Consider the following 14110-nt stretch of genomic DNA (forward strand, 5'->3'; position numbering starts at 1 on the left):
GGAAAGGGGGCTGGTACAGCCGCAGCAGCACTGAGGTGAGATGCGGCTCACGGAGGAAGCCGGAGACAGAGAGGGCAGAGCACGCAGTGCCGGGGCAGGGTTCTGAGTGTGTCCGTGGAATCTGAAAGGAGTTATTTAGAAACAGCATGTCTGCTATAAGGATTTAAGCATTCTGCTTCCTGGAGGCAGGAAATAACCCAGCTGACCAGTAGGGACCTCTGCAGACCCTGCAGTGTTGTTATGACACACATCAAAGAAGAATTCCGACACAGGACTTAACATCACAAGTTGGTAAAGGGAAATTTCAGTTATAAAAATATTATATGTAGGTTTTAAAAAAAGAGAGTAGATAATGAGTGAAAAACTTTTAAAGGCACTGCTTAAAAGAAAACACTTGGGAGATATCCCAACACTTTGGCCTCTTGGGCTCTGCTATCTTTTTAATTCCCTCCATTCAAGTTCTCTGGCTTATCTGTGAATTTGGTTAACACATTCCCCAGCCGCCCCATTGGATAAGATAAGGCAGAAGATGTTAATAGAGAACCCTCCATCTTTTTCCACTGAGTCTGATTTCAGGATTCATTGACTTGCTAAACCCAATCTCCCTGCATTCCGTGTCCTCTATGGGCTTATCAATGAGGAAGATAATCTACCTGCCAGGCATTCAATAAGTGCCCATGATGGGTGGACACAGATGGGGTGGACAGCCTTGGTCCCTGGGGACCCAGCCTCTGGGCACTGGTGGCTGGGAGGGGGCTCTCAGTGGGGATGGGCCAGTCTGCCTACAAGGAGCCCCCAAGCACTTGCCTCTTGACTCCGGAGCTCAGGCGGTGGGTGGCTCAGGCTTTCTACTCACCTCGGCCCGTGCTGTAATGCTGGAGCTTATCACTGTACACAGCTTCTTTGCTGTAAGCACGTTTCCTGTGGACACAAGGGAGAGGAGCTCTCTCAGCCAGGGTATATCCACACCACTCTGCTCCCAGGACCTCCACCCAGGCCCCCTGTTCTGATGGGGGCTCACCCGGGCTTCTCCTGGGGTTGGGAACTGCAGCTGTCCCTTAAGCGGAACTCCTGTTGTGGCCAGTATTCTAGCTTGACCATCTCCATGGGCAGTGGGCTCTGCTTTCAAGTCAAGGTCTTTCAGAGGTCAGGCAGGGCCAGGGTCTCTACAGAGCTTGGTGAGAGGCCCTGGAGGGTGCCTGCTAGCACTCTGGCTGCCCTGTGGAACTTCTCGGGAGGGGCCAGCTGAATCTAGGCTAACCACCCAAGGCAGCAGCAGCAGCAGTATTAAAAATTCACGAGAACTTCCTACCTCCTGTAGGACCCGCTCTTGCAGAGCTCCTCTTTCCCTCCTTAGCTCCCTGCTGCCCACCTGCACCCTGTGCCCAGGCCCCAGCTCTGTAGCCAGAGAATGGGTTGAGGCACAGGGTGGGATGTTCCAGAGGGTCAAATGCAATTTTGTAACTGTCACTCCAGGAAGATCATCGTGTGTAGGGGGGTTAAATGAGTGGGTGAAAATGAGGCTGCGGGACAAATGCTCAGAGCCTTGCCCAGCCCCTCCAGAGGATTTATCCCCAGCACAGAGAAAATAAATGATCTGGAAAGTTCTAGGCTGCCCGTGGACAGAGAAAGGGTGATGACTGGTGAGCCTGATGGTGTGTCCCTGAACGGTCAGGTCCTGTTCCGTCCGCATGACCAGGGAGGGTCCATGAGCCAGCCTTCCTGGGTCTGGGGAGAGCGGGCAGGAGCGGGGCCAGGGGGCCTACCTGCTGCAGACGATGGAGACGGCCACCAGGGACACCACAAACACCACCCCAGCTGCCGCTGAGCCAGCGATCAGGGGCAGCTGCTCCCGCAGCTCAGACTTGTAATCATCTAGCAGAGAGAGAGGTGTTAGAAGCTTCCTGTCTGCCCTCTGCATGGGGCTGCTTGCTACTCAGGGATGCCACCAAGGACATCAGAGTGATAGAGTTTCTATATTTCAGAGCTGTAAGCCTGACCCAAACCAAGAGTAATCTTTAAGTAAAACACACTCACAAAAACAACCCCAAACAAATAACGTCAATAATAAAAGCAAGATAACAGTGACAGAGGACCTCACAACTAAGAGCTGATGACATTAGCCCCAGGGCAAAGGTAACTGTCTCCCTGCACTCATTCAGAAGGCCTCTCAAAGGTCTGTCAGCCATGCCAAGGATACATCTAACAGGGGATATGGAAACCACTGCTGAAGTACCTTCTAAGACACAAAGTTGCTGAGATGAAGCCAGTCAACAGATTCACTGAGCAGAGGCTTAAGAGCGTCTGCAGCCACCCAGTACCACATCCAGTGCTGCAGAGAATGAAGACACGTTGAGAAACAGCCCAGAACTCTCAAGCTCACACTCAAGAAGAATAGGGTCCTGGCTTCTGCCAGTGTTAGAAACACATGGGGTAGTGGCCGCCTGCAGGTCACAGAGGTGGACAGAGCTCTCTCAAACCCTGGCTTTACCATGGGGAAGCTTAGTGATCTTAGACAAAGCATCTAGTCCTTGACTCTCAGATTCTTTATCTGTTAAAATAAATTTTTAAATTAAATCATGTGATGCATATTTCAGTGTCTGATGTATCACAGATGCCCCAAATACAAATTCTCTTCTCCTTAATCCATACAAACCACTCCGCCCAGGGGCCAATTGCTATTATTGTGGTTCTTCTCTCACTTGGTGTCAAGGAGTCATCACAGAATTTTGGGGCTGAGGCAGATGGGGGTCGAGCTATTTATGTCCTATTACAATTGGGGCTGCCAGATACAGTGAATAAAAATATGGAATGATCAGTTACATGTGAATTTCACATAAATAACAAATAAGGTTTTAATCTAACCCAAATATTGCATGGGAGATACTTAGACAAACATTATTTGTTATTTACCTGAAATTCACATGTAACTGTATTTTATCTGCACCCCCTCCCCCCACTGCCCGCCATCATTCTGAGGTTCCCTGCTCTGCAGGTTTCTGCTCTGCAGAATCGCTCAAGCCCAACGGTTAGACCCTTTTCCAGGCCCCTCCTCAGATCTAATGAATCGGAACCTCTGAGTGAAAGGCAGAGTATCTGCGTGTTTACCAAGCACTCGGCATGGCTTTTATGCACCCTAATGTTTGGGAACCATGGTTCAGCTTTGTGGCTACAGGATGAGACTTGCAGAGACAAGGATATTGTTCTAGAAGCCTCCCACTCTCTAGAAATCCATTTTAAAGAGTGAAGGTAGAGTTTCGGTTTCCCTCTGCTGCGAACTTTTTGTAACATGTGTTTTTTAAAAAGTTAATTTTGCAAAAATAAAATAAACAAAAGGAACCACAGGGAGGAGTCCGTGTAAATTAAAAAATTCCTAAGCCATGTGACCTTTAGCCCTTCAAATTGATTTCTAGATGCTTCCAGAACCAGTATCCTTAGGTTTAGAAGTCTCCTTTACCCACAGTGTGGGAGGATGGTTCTCAAACACTGGGGCATAATAATCACCCAGAATGCTTGGCAAACATGTAGATACAGGGTATATACTATACCTATATATACTGTATATACTGATTTAAACTGCTGTATAAATCAGTATTTAAAAAATGAGGCAGCCAAGTCAAAGGTTAGCAGGTTGTAGCTAAGTAAGCCCAGAACCACAGCAGCTCTGTCCTTGTGGAGGTCACCAGTCCAAAGCATGGCCAGTGACCCTGGGCGGGATCCCACAGGTCCTCCTCGACCCAATGACCCTATCGCTGACAAACTTCAGACTCACCTTTGTGCTGCAGGGAGTCCTGAAGCCTCAGTGAACATAATTATTACTGATGTGTGAACCTCAGTCATTAAGACAAATACTCTCCAATTTGGCCACTTACCAGAACTCTCTTACATCCAGCTCCTCTTGGGTTTACAAAACTTAACTGCCAGAGGTAAAAGGAATAGCCTTCTTGGGAGAAATTTGTTACTTCTTGATTTGTCTAGCAGAATTGCCAAGAGACCAGTGCTCACAGCTTTTTGAATTTTGGGCTTTTAATCCTGTGTACCTCTTGATGCCAAAGTGCCCATAAATCTAGATGTGAAGTAAGGTACAAAGAGGGGAACAGAGTCCTTAAGGAACTGAAGATGGACTGCGTTCTTTTCACACCAGCAGCATCATTAATCTGGATAAACTGGCTCACCTTTCTATCCTAACTCACCATCCTCAAAATATGAGTCCAAACTCACCTAAAATAAACTCAGAACTGACTGCAAACTCTACTCCTGCAGAGGCCAGACAGCTCACATTGAAGCATCCAGGTACAGACCACTGGGAAGTGATAAGCCCTGCGTGGGGCAGCAAGCCTCTGTCTCAAGATTAAGTCCTCACACTAAGATGCTCACCAGCATTGCCTTCTCTTACAATTTTTCAAAATAAAACGGATATTATAATTTTTATATGAAATCACTTGATTTTTAAATTTTTCCAATGACTTTACAGAGATTGTTGGCCTAAAATGAAATGTTTTCCAAGGGCAGAGTGTTTTCTATATAATTTAAGTAATAAAGGAAAAAATTAAAGCCTTTCTATTTGAGAGGCTGGGAATAGATTGACACTTGGGAGCTACCAGGAAACAGCTCATCAATGAATAAATATAGATAGGTAGTAGATAAATGAGTACATACACTATGGAAAGTAGCTAATGAAGTAGACACCCATACACAAGTCTGAGGTTACAGGGAAACAGGATTTTCGTAACAACTAAAGGGGGTGATCTCAGAGGAGCAGCAGAGACTGTGGCAACAGGGAACTAATAAAGCCCAAAGGTGGAAGTATTTTCAGGGACAAGATCGTCTAGCCTTGGAGGCAGCTTGGAAAGCAGTGGCTGTTCTCTCTGGAGACACCTCAGCTGGACCTCCTGGGGGTCACATGTGAAGCTGTTTTAAATACTCTGAGGCGTGTGGGACAGCCACTCCCCAGTGCGTCCCTCTGTTTTCTTCCAGGAGCCCCTGACTCATGCAATGAGGCTGTGCACTCAGCTCCCAGCCCCGAGAGCAGAGGAGTGAAGTGGGAGTGAGGTTGAAACAACACAGAATCCCAGAACAGCATGTCCTTTCATTTTGCGTTGGGCTCACTGCTCTGCAGACGCAGGCGTGCATGCGGGAGGCTCTGCGCGTGCGCGGTACAGAGACCTGCGAAGAAAACCCACTAGATGTCGAAAACCCAGCCAGGCTTCAGACAGATGCTCTGCCTAGTGAATGCAGGTCCTCCTGGGGGCAAATGAGGCAATTCCACTGGAATCCAGTTAGCAGCTGGCATTTCGGCTGTGACCACTGCCTCCTGGGGACTTCTTCTCCCCCTTCTGCCTGCCCTGATCCCAGGTCACCTGCCTGCCCCTTACCGTCCGTCAAGGTCTGGAAGCACATCTTGCCGCTGAACTTTCCATAGCCGGCCACGGTGCGGGCGCGCACCTGTACCACGTACACCATGCCGGGCCGCAGGCCGTCAATCCGCGCGGTGTTGGTCTGGCTCCTGGCCATGGAAGAGTTGAACTCATTGTGTTCCTGCAGGAGAGCAAGGGAAAGGCGTTGGCAGCCTGCTCCTGAGCACATGGGACCCTCGGTTCTGGGTCCTTCAGATCTGCTAGAAGGTGTCCAGAGCCCCAGGCCATCCCTCGAAACCCCACAGATTGGGCTGGACCTAAAGAATTATAAACGGACTCTGGACTGTGGGGTGGTGATGGTCTTTACAGAGGTCTGAAGAAATGGCTGAGCTCTCAGGGCCTGGCAAGGACAGTCGTTTTCTACTCCTTCCCCTCCAGGGATGAGAGACAGAATTACAAAGCACTTGCAGCTTTGCACACCCCCTCTCATCCCTGACCTCAGCAGAAGCAAACGGCCACATCTGCACCTGCCTGCCTCTCTTTGCGTTGCTTCTGCCGAGCCCTGGTCTTTCCTCTCCTGGTCACTCCTCACAATGGCTGTTCTAGATCACACCTTAAGAGACCTCAAGTCCTTAGACAAATGACTTTGTGTTCGCTCTGCTAAAAAGCTTGAGACTGAGCTAAAAAGCTTGAAGCTGGACTACCTCCAACACCTGCTTCTGCTTTCATCTCGGCATGTGTCCGTCTCGGTGCCCACTGTCCGAGTTCCTCTCCATCAGCATCTAGGGAGGGCATGCCCCTTCTCCCTGGAGAACATGGCCTCTGCCCTCACCCCTCCCACTATTTAGGGGGTCAGTCCCACTCTCTGTGCGCCGTTCTCTTCAGCACCCTCTGCCTGGCCCTCTACAGTCCCTGTCACCTGCACATGGATATCCTCTGGTGCTCACAGACCTGCTGTGTCTTTCTTCCTTCTGACTCTCCCACCCATCATGAGTGCCTCACTGTGTCCTTGCTTGTGCTCTCTTCGCTGCTGATCTTGTGTAACATATGGTTTGGCCTGAACTTTTGTAGCTTCCGATCTTTTCTGCCACTCTCTTCCTACCCAATCCAAGGTTCTTTTGTAAAAAAGATCTCTGACTCCCTAAAGCTATTATCAGATAAACAAAACTCCTAACTCTCAGTCCAGGGGCCTCTCACAATGAAGTCAACTCCAATCTCTCACATCCCCCTGAGCCGCCACCTTGCTGCCTCTCTGGGTACCATAGCCCTGGCCTCCAGACCTTTGCTTAGGTTGTTTTCCCAGTCTGAAATGCCTCTCTCCAGGGGCTCCTCTGCATTTTCCGGTTTCCTTAAGCCTACACCCCTCAAGATCTCCTCTTCCAGGAAAGTGCCCCTCACTGTTCCAGCCCAAGGACTCTCTACACTGCTGCCCATCATCTTTCTACCTCGCCCGCATGCACCAGCTCATCTCTAATCATTTCCATGTGACCATCATGGAGATGGCAGCTGTTCAGAGTCTAGGTCTGCCCCTAGTTTGCACTGTGAGTCTTAGAACAAAATGAAGATCTTAGTCACCAGGAAGGAAGCCCCCAAGTCCCACATGCAGATCTAGGGCACTGTGACGAGTTCTAGGCATAGCAGTTCAAGAGGCAGGGTGATAAAGGAGGGGAAAGTTGTTGACCAGTGTGGTCTGTGAGCCACATCCTTAGTTAAAGGACAGAAGAAATGTTGGGAGTTGAACCAGGACAAAAGAATACAGTACAGCGATAAGAAATTACCATCATCTTAAAATATGTAGACGTCTACTGTGCAAGGGCAGAGATGACCTGATATGTGATCATTCATTCATTTGGCCAGATGGTCACCATGACAACACACTACCATGTGGTGCCTGCTACCAAGGGCTGTAGGTATCAAGCCATGGTCCCTGCCTTTGGGTACACAACATCTTGTGGGGTGGGGCTGAAAACTGCAGTGCTGAGTGAGTGATGGCACAGAGGGCAGCTCAAGGGGTTATGAGGGTGCAGTAGAGGGCCGCCCCAGCCCAGACTGATAAGGTGGTTGGGAGGGACTCAGAGAAAGGGTGGCATGAGTGAGTCCTGAAAGATGAAAGAAATTAGCCCCATGGATGAGTGAGGAGAGTAAGAACTGAATAGACTATCCTTTGAGAACAGAATAAAATATGCAAAGGTGGGGCTGAAAGGAGATTAGGCACCTGCAAGTAACTGGGAATCTCTGGAGGATAAGTGGCATGGGGTTGGTGATGAGTGACTTACATCATTTAGCCATACATCATTTGATCTATTTAAAAAGAAGGTGGATTCCTAACCCCACTCCACCTCCAATAAGGAATTCAGCAAGAAAGAAGGCTGTCCACTCCAGAAGGGATGCCATCTAAAACTTTCATCATTACTATCTTGACACACTGAAAACACAGTCTGAAACTATGAAAACATGGTCCTTGCAAATTAGGACAAAATCCCATTGCTCCAAAATCTAGGCAGCTGCCTGAATTCTCTGGTTTTATTGTATGGGATGCAAGTGTTCACTGCTTGAAATATGTGAAACATCTCCTGGGCAGCTCTTTTCCTGAAAAATGTGTGCTGGTGTATTGGGATTTGGATGGCGAGAACCCATAATCACGTTATTGTCCACACATCCTTCAAGAAGTTCAGTGATTAAAATGAGTATCAGTCCTTGTTCTCTCAAAACCGTTCATCAACCTCAGGCAAATAAGAGTGAAGAGCAGAGTTGCTTTTCCTTTTCTTCTTCTTTCTTTGGTTGCTTATGATTTTGGAAGTGTGAGGGGGACAGATGCTGCAGCTGTTGAGGGCAGAGACCACATCTTCTTTCTCCATCCCTAACATGTAGCAGGGGGCTCACCTTGCCTGGGTGCCCAACACCTCAGTGCTAAATGAATAAATCAACAGTCCACTTTGGACCAGTAATTTGAACCCATGGATGGAGCACAAGATATTGCCAAGGTCTGAGTAGGTTCCTGTGAGAAAATGAAGGGTGGAAATAAATTTGAAGGGTAGAAATACCCAAGGCCTAAAGCAGTCTGTCCTCACCTAGTTAATATGAAGAGCGAGTCCAGGTCTAAATGCTTAATCATTAAGACAGCCAAGAGCAGCTGTAGACGTTCTCCCTTGGTTTGCCTATAAGCACTGACGTCAGTGAAAAGTGCTACCAGACAGTAAACAAGAGAGAATGATGAATGGAAGCAGATTAAAATGGGGAAGAAGATGACCATGGGAGAGGCCCTGGGAGTGTCATCAGCTTGATGGCATCTGAGCTCTCTATTAATGAGCTATTGGAGGAGCCGAAAGCCTCATTGATTCCACTCACAGTCCTGAAGGTGACAGGTGTCCCAAGCAAAACCAAGAGAGTGATGTGGAGTGGCAGACCCAGACCTGGGAAACTACAGCCTATGACCAACTACCTGTTTTTGCAAATAAGGTCTTATTGGATCCCAGCCATGCCCATATTCTATTGTCACCTATCTACTGCCCATGGCTGCTTCCTGCTATAACGGCACAGTTGAGTAGTGCAGTAGAGACTATGGCCTGTAAGCCTAAAATATTCACTAGCTGGTCCTCACAGAAGAATGACGCTGATTCCTATTAGAAGAAGTGGCAAGGGAAGGAGGAATGATGAGTTCTATTTCTTTGGATTGAATCCAGGACATCTACTGGGCTGCGTTCTGTTTGCATCTTCTAAAGACCAGGATTCCACACCCCTGTGGAACAGGCAGGCAAATGATTCTGGCTACAAGTATTTGGATTGAAAATTAAGATACACTCTCTTATTTCCAAGGCCACACTAATTTTGAGCAGCATCAACATTGCATCCAGTCTTTCATTGAGCTCAGAAATATACTGAAATATAATAAAAATATCTATAGTTCCAATTCTGTGGTTCCCTAGCTGTGGCCTGTGAGGTTAAGGGTAGATCATTTGACCTTTCTGTGACTTAGTTCTATCATCCATAAATTGGTTATACTCAACTTTCAAGTATCTTTCATTTCTTTTGAGGATCAGAACTAATGTATCTGTGAATATCTGGCATATAACTGGCACTCAATATGTGATGAATTATTGTCATTGTGATTATTATTTCAAAACACCCTCATAAGATAATGTCCTTTCTTTAGAAATTAGAAATGGTCAAGGCAATGTAATGGATTTTATATTTGAGCACTTTATAAGCAAGTGAGAATTCTATCATAATATAATGAATGGTAACCAAGGCTTGGGCAAAGAATCTTCTCTTTCAGGAAAGCATTCTATCCTCTGGGACAATGGTCTGCCTCACCGAGGTATGGAAGCCCCCTCTGGCATTGAACTGCAGTGCAGGTGTTCTGTTAATAATCAGCATAAACTATTGAGAAGTTGGGATGGGATCTATAATGGGAGAATAAGCCTTCTTCATAGCATCAGAAGTCGAAGTTAATTGGAGTTTGTTTAGTGGGGAGGCTTGCATGGACAGGGAAAGGCTGTGGAGGAGTTGGGCGTGGGTAGGGGAATGAGGAGCTGGGGGACAGAGGCCTGAGCCTCATGGTTTCAGTTCTGAGGCTTTCACACCCTCCTTTGGTGACTGACCTTGGCACAGTGGGAGAGGAGAAGGGCAGGTGGTCTCCCATACATCCCACCCCTTCCCAGCACCACCACAGGCTACAGGGCAAAGAACCCAGGCTAGAGACTCCCTTTCTAGCTGTGTGATCTGAGTAAGTCAGCCTTGTTTTTTTGAACTTCTTTGTGTATTTGTTTCTTTACCCAAGACAATGTTATTAATATTTACCATACTGGGCTGTGAGGGGCACAGATTGTTTAGAAAGTCTCTGGCACCCAACAGGGGCACAAAAAGAAGAAATTTTTATTTATTTGAGATGAGCTACAAGGCTCAAGTTCATGTGTGTATGGGAAGGGGACTGGGTGTGACCTTACTGGTGACTGACATCACACCATAGATGGCCAAGCATGATATTCTATTGAAGAAGGTCAACAGAACTAAGTCTAGGTCAACCTGAATTTGGTCCAGGTCAACTTCGGTGATGAAATGAGGTCATGAAATCAATAGGTCCGGATTAGTCAAAAAATTTTTTGGATTTGTCCAACATTTACTTCATTAAATGATAAAAAAAAAAATCTAGCAAAGAAACACCCTCAGTTCAAAGCTGAATGAAAATAATGGTGGCTTATGAATCCAGATCATGTGAATTACCCCCAGTTCCCTGAATTATCAGAATCAACTGTCTGTGAAACTCAGAATCCTCTAAATGAGTAAATAGCTGCCTAACCCTCACCTTGCTTGCAAATTCGGCTATAACAGCTGAAGGGCACACCTCCTTGCTGGCTAGATCGGTGATCTATCTGGCCTTCTGCTTTCAGGGAGGTAAATTGGTGAATTTTACAAATGTGAAAACTGACCTAGAGTAAGTGGCTCAGTAATGGGACCACAGCTGTGTGGTTGTCAGTTATGGACAGCTCTGGAAATGAAGGCTCTCTTCCCAATGCAGTCTTGCTCCATTTCAACAACGCCTCCATGTTGGCGTCTGCAGGTCTTCATCCTAGAACCTCTTCTTATCTCCGCTGACCCACTGGACCGTCTTACCTGGGCTCAGGTCTCCACACACTGACAACTTCCAAATGGTCATCTCTAGCCCAGTCAACTCCTCTGAACTCCAAATGTGCATATGTAGCTGCCTGTTGCACATCTCCACTTGGCTATCTCAGGGGCATTTTAGACACGAAGCAGAATGGTCCCTTCCCTCAGCCCAGACGTGTTCCAGCCACGAGTGATCCCATTCTCAGTCATCCTAGTGACTCAGGCCCAAACATTCCCAACTGAAAATCCAACCTGTTGGAAATCCTGTTGGCTTTGGCTTTGTCCCCCATCTTTGTCTTAGATTATTATAATCTAGCAGGTCTATTTTCAGCGGAAACGCTTGAATGATCCTTTTAAAATGTAAGTCAGATTCTGTTTCCCTTCTGCTCCAAACCTGCTATAGATCCCGATCTCATTTGTGGAAATGCTCAGGTTCTTACAGCCCAACGTGAGCACCTGCTCGGATTACCTCTCCCCAACTACTGTTTTCCAGTTGCTCATATCACTCCAGTCATGCTGGTCCCTTCCTGCTCCTTGAACCAGCATTCATTATCTGGCTGCAGGGCCTTTATGTAGGCTCTCTATCTCCCACATTGCCTGCTATACAACACCCTTTCCTCCTTCAGGTCTTTACTTAGAACTTACCTTCTCCAAAAGCCCCACTTTTACCATTCTATTTATTTTTCCAACTACTCCTCCCCCAAACCTGACCATTCTGATCCCATTTACCCTGATCTACTTCCCCCACTTTACAATCCTCATTTTCTAACATACTGTATGATACCCTTATTCATTACGTTCATTATTCATTTTATGTCTACTTGCATTAGAAAATAAGCTTCTTGAGGGCAGGATTCCTTGTTTGATCACTAGTATATCCTAGAATAGTACTTGCCAAATAGCAGGCACTCAAAAAAAAAAAAAAAACTTGCCAAACAAATATAAATGAATAAATGGTGTTTGTATAAATACTGTGTTGGGTCAGTATATAAGAAATACTGTATTTTCCTGAGGTGTTGCAAGTGTTACAGTTCACCATGGTGGGAGGAAAAGCCCTGCTTCCCCCACAGATAGGCCAAGGGTCAATACCACAGGGCACCATTTCTGTTTTCTTGGCAGAACATGCCCTGTTGTAGTCCCCAGCAACAGCTACAAGAGAACAGTCAAAGAAGATAACATACAAACTTCTATTTCTATTAATTTCTAGCTCTCGTTTCTTCATTTCCACTTAGATATTTTAAACCTTCATACATACGTCAGTACATACATGCATATGATTTATAAATAAAAGATCTTATATTGGAGGTACATGATCAAAAACTTTGAAAAACACTAATTTACAAAATCACGAAATCTTCAGAAAGTTCAGGGGACACTGGTGAGTTTGTAGCCCAGCAAACACATGTAGCAAGTTCGTGACTGGGAGAATGGAATTGGTCCTGCCCATCCATGACAGCCCAGTGAGTGGTCCAGACAGTGGGGTGGGGTGTTGGAAGGCTCTCTCTTGAGTTGGTGCAAAAAGCGCCTGGGCGCTGGAGACCTTTGCTGGGGCAGAGCCGGGTTGTGCTCTCAGGGAGCCTCTGGCCTCTGTCACCAGGTTCCTCCCCACATCAGGACTCCCTCCAGCCTGTATCCCCTCAGCTGGCTACCACCCACACAACAGTGGCTGGCCCTGGATCTTGCAAGCCTGCAGGCAGGGCTGGCTTACCTTCTCATAGTACCGTATCTCATAGTCCAGGATGATGCCATTGGGTTGCTCCGGCTGTGGCCATGACAATGTGATGCTCCTCATGGTGGCACTGACCTGGTGCATGATGGGAACAGTGGAAGGGGCTGCAGAAAGAGGAAGAGATAGGGCAGATGAAGAGACCCTTGATGATATGAGAAAGGTTGTCTTTCAGAGATAAATAGGCAGAGAAATGCTGTTGGGTTGGAACTCTGCCTTTTCTTTCTCATCAGCTCAGCTGGATGTACAGAATTTCCTGAAGGTTCTGCAGAATGAATGGAGTTTGGGCACCAAAGGAGAGAAAAGGTAGCAATTTAGGACAGGAAGACATGTTTGAGGGCAGGAACTGGAGTGAACAAGAAGAAAGGTTTGATCAAAACAAGAGATGGCTGGAAAAACCATAGGAGAACAGTATGAACTGACAGCCAGAGTCAGGCACGAAGGGCGTGACCAGCAGGACAAATCTATGCTGCAGGCAGTGGATCACGAAGAGCGATGGACTGTTTTTGAGCAGATGGTGTTGAAGGAGCCTCAGCCTTGCAATAACGGGGTGAGCCATCCCAGAGAAGAGAATGTGGACGCATAGCCTATCAGCAAAAGAGTTGAGCTGGTCAGTGCTGAATTGCTGTGCAGTGGAAAAGAACATTCCAGCAAACATTCTGAGACTGCATGGAAGATTTTGCTGTGTTTCAAAAGGAAGAGAGGTGGCATCTCTCCAAAAGATATGAATACAGGCCAGCAACAGAGTTCTTTTCGACTTCTGTCAGAGTTTTCCAAATGAGGACATTTGCTATTGAGCGCTCACAAATATAAATGAAGAAATGATACACAAACCAAACATTTGGAAACAGAATAATAATTTCAAAATCTGTGAAGTGCTTCCGAAATCTCTGTTTAAAAAGAATATTATTTATTTCCCAATTCAACATTTTTCACACAGTGTAAGTAAAATGAAAACAGTCTGGAAATAATAAATGAGGGCTGTCTGTCTAGGGAAGAAGCGGGTAATGGATGAGGCTGCAATCTGCGCTCTATTCAGGGGCTGTTCCGTTTAGTCCTGGCACTTCTGCAGTGATGAAGGTCACTTCTTCACATGAACTCAACTTTACAAGGCTTTCTCTGGGGACCATGGCTGAGTGACATTTACTGTCCCGGATTTAAGTAAACAGATTCCCCTCTAGGACCTGAAATTACAGAGCACAGCTGCCGGGTCATAGGGCTCCCTCATTCTCCATTTCTCCATGATCCTAGGACTCTCAGCAAACACCTTCTGCATGAGGCGCCTGGGTGAGGTGGAGATGCAGGGGAGATGCAGGGTCGACGCAGGGAAGATATTAGGAAGATGCTTATAGTCTGGGGGAGCCATAAAGAGAGCACAGAGTGGGAGGTACTGTGATGAGCCCTTAGAATCACAGTGTGC

At 46.8% G+C, this 14110-nt stretch overlaps 1 protein-coding gene across 1 annotated transcript in view; it reads right to left on the reverse strand.

The window, feature by feature from the left end:
* EPHB1 (EPH receptor B1) overlaps positions 1 to 14110 on the reverse strand; it is a 317259-nt gene that overhangs the window by 89629 nt on the left and 213520 nt on the right. Inside the window, exons 6-9 of the mRNA XM_052645625.1 lie at positions 12673 to 12797; positions 5376 to 5538; positions 1767 to 1875; positions 857 to 921 (exon numbers count right to left, since the gene is read on the reverse strand). Coding sequence (XP_052501585.1) covers positions 857 to 921; positions 1767 to 1875; positions 5376 to 5538; positions 12673 to 12797 — 462 coding nt within the window. The remainder of the gene's footprint in view (positions 1 to 856; positions 922 to 1766; positions 1876 to 5375; positions 5539 to 12672; positions 12798 to 14110) is intronic.

This window comes from Budorcas taxicolor, chromosome 1, assembly GCF_023091745.1.
Source record: "Budorcas taxicolor isolate Tak-1 chromosome 1, Takin1.1, whole genome shotgun sequence".
Taxonomy (NCBI): domain Eukaryota; kingdom Metazoa; phylum Chordata; class Mammalia; order Artiodactyla; family Bovidae; genus Budorcas; species Budorcas taxicolor.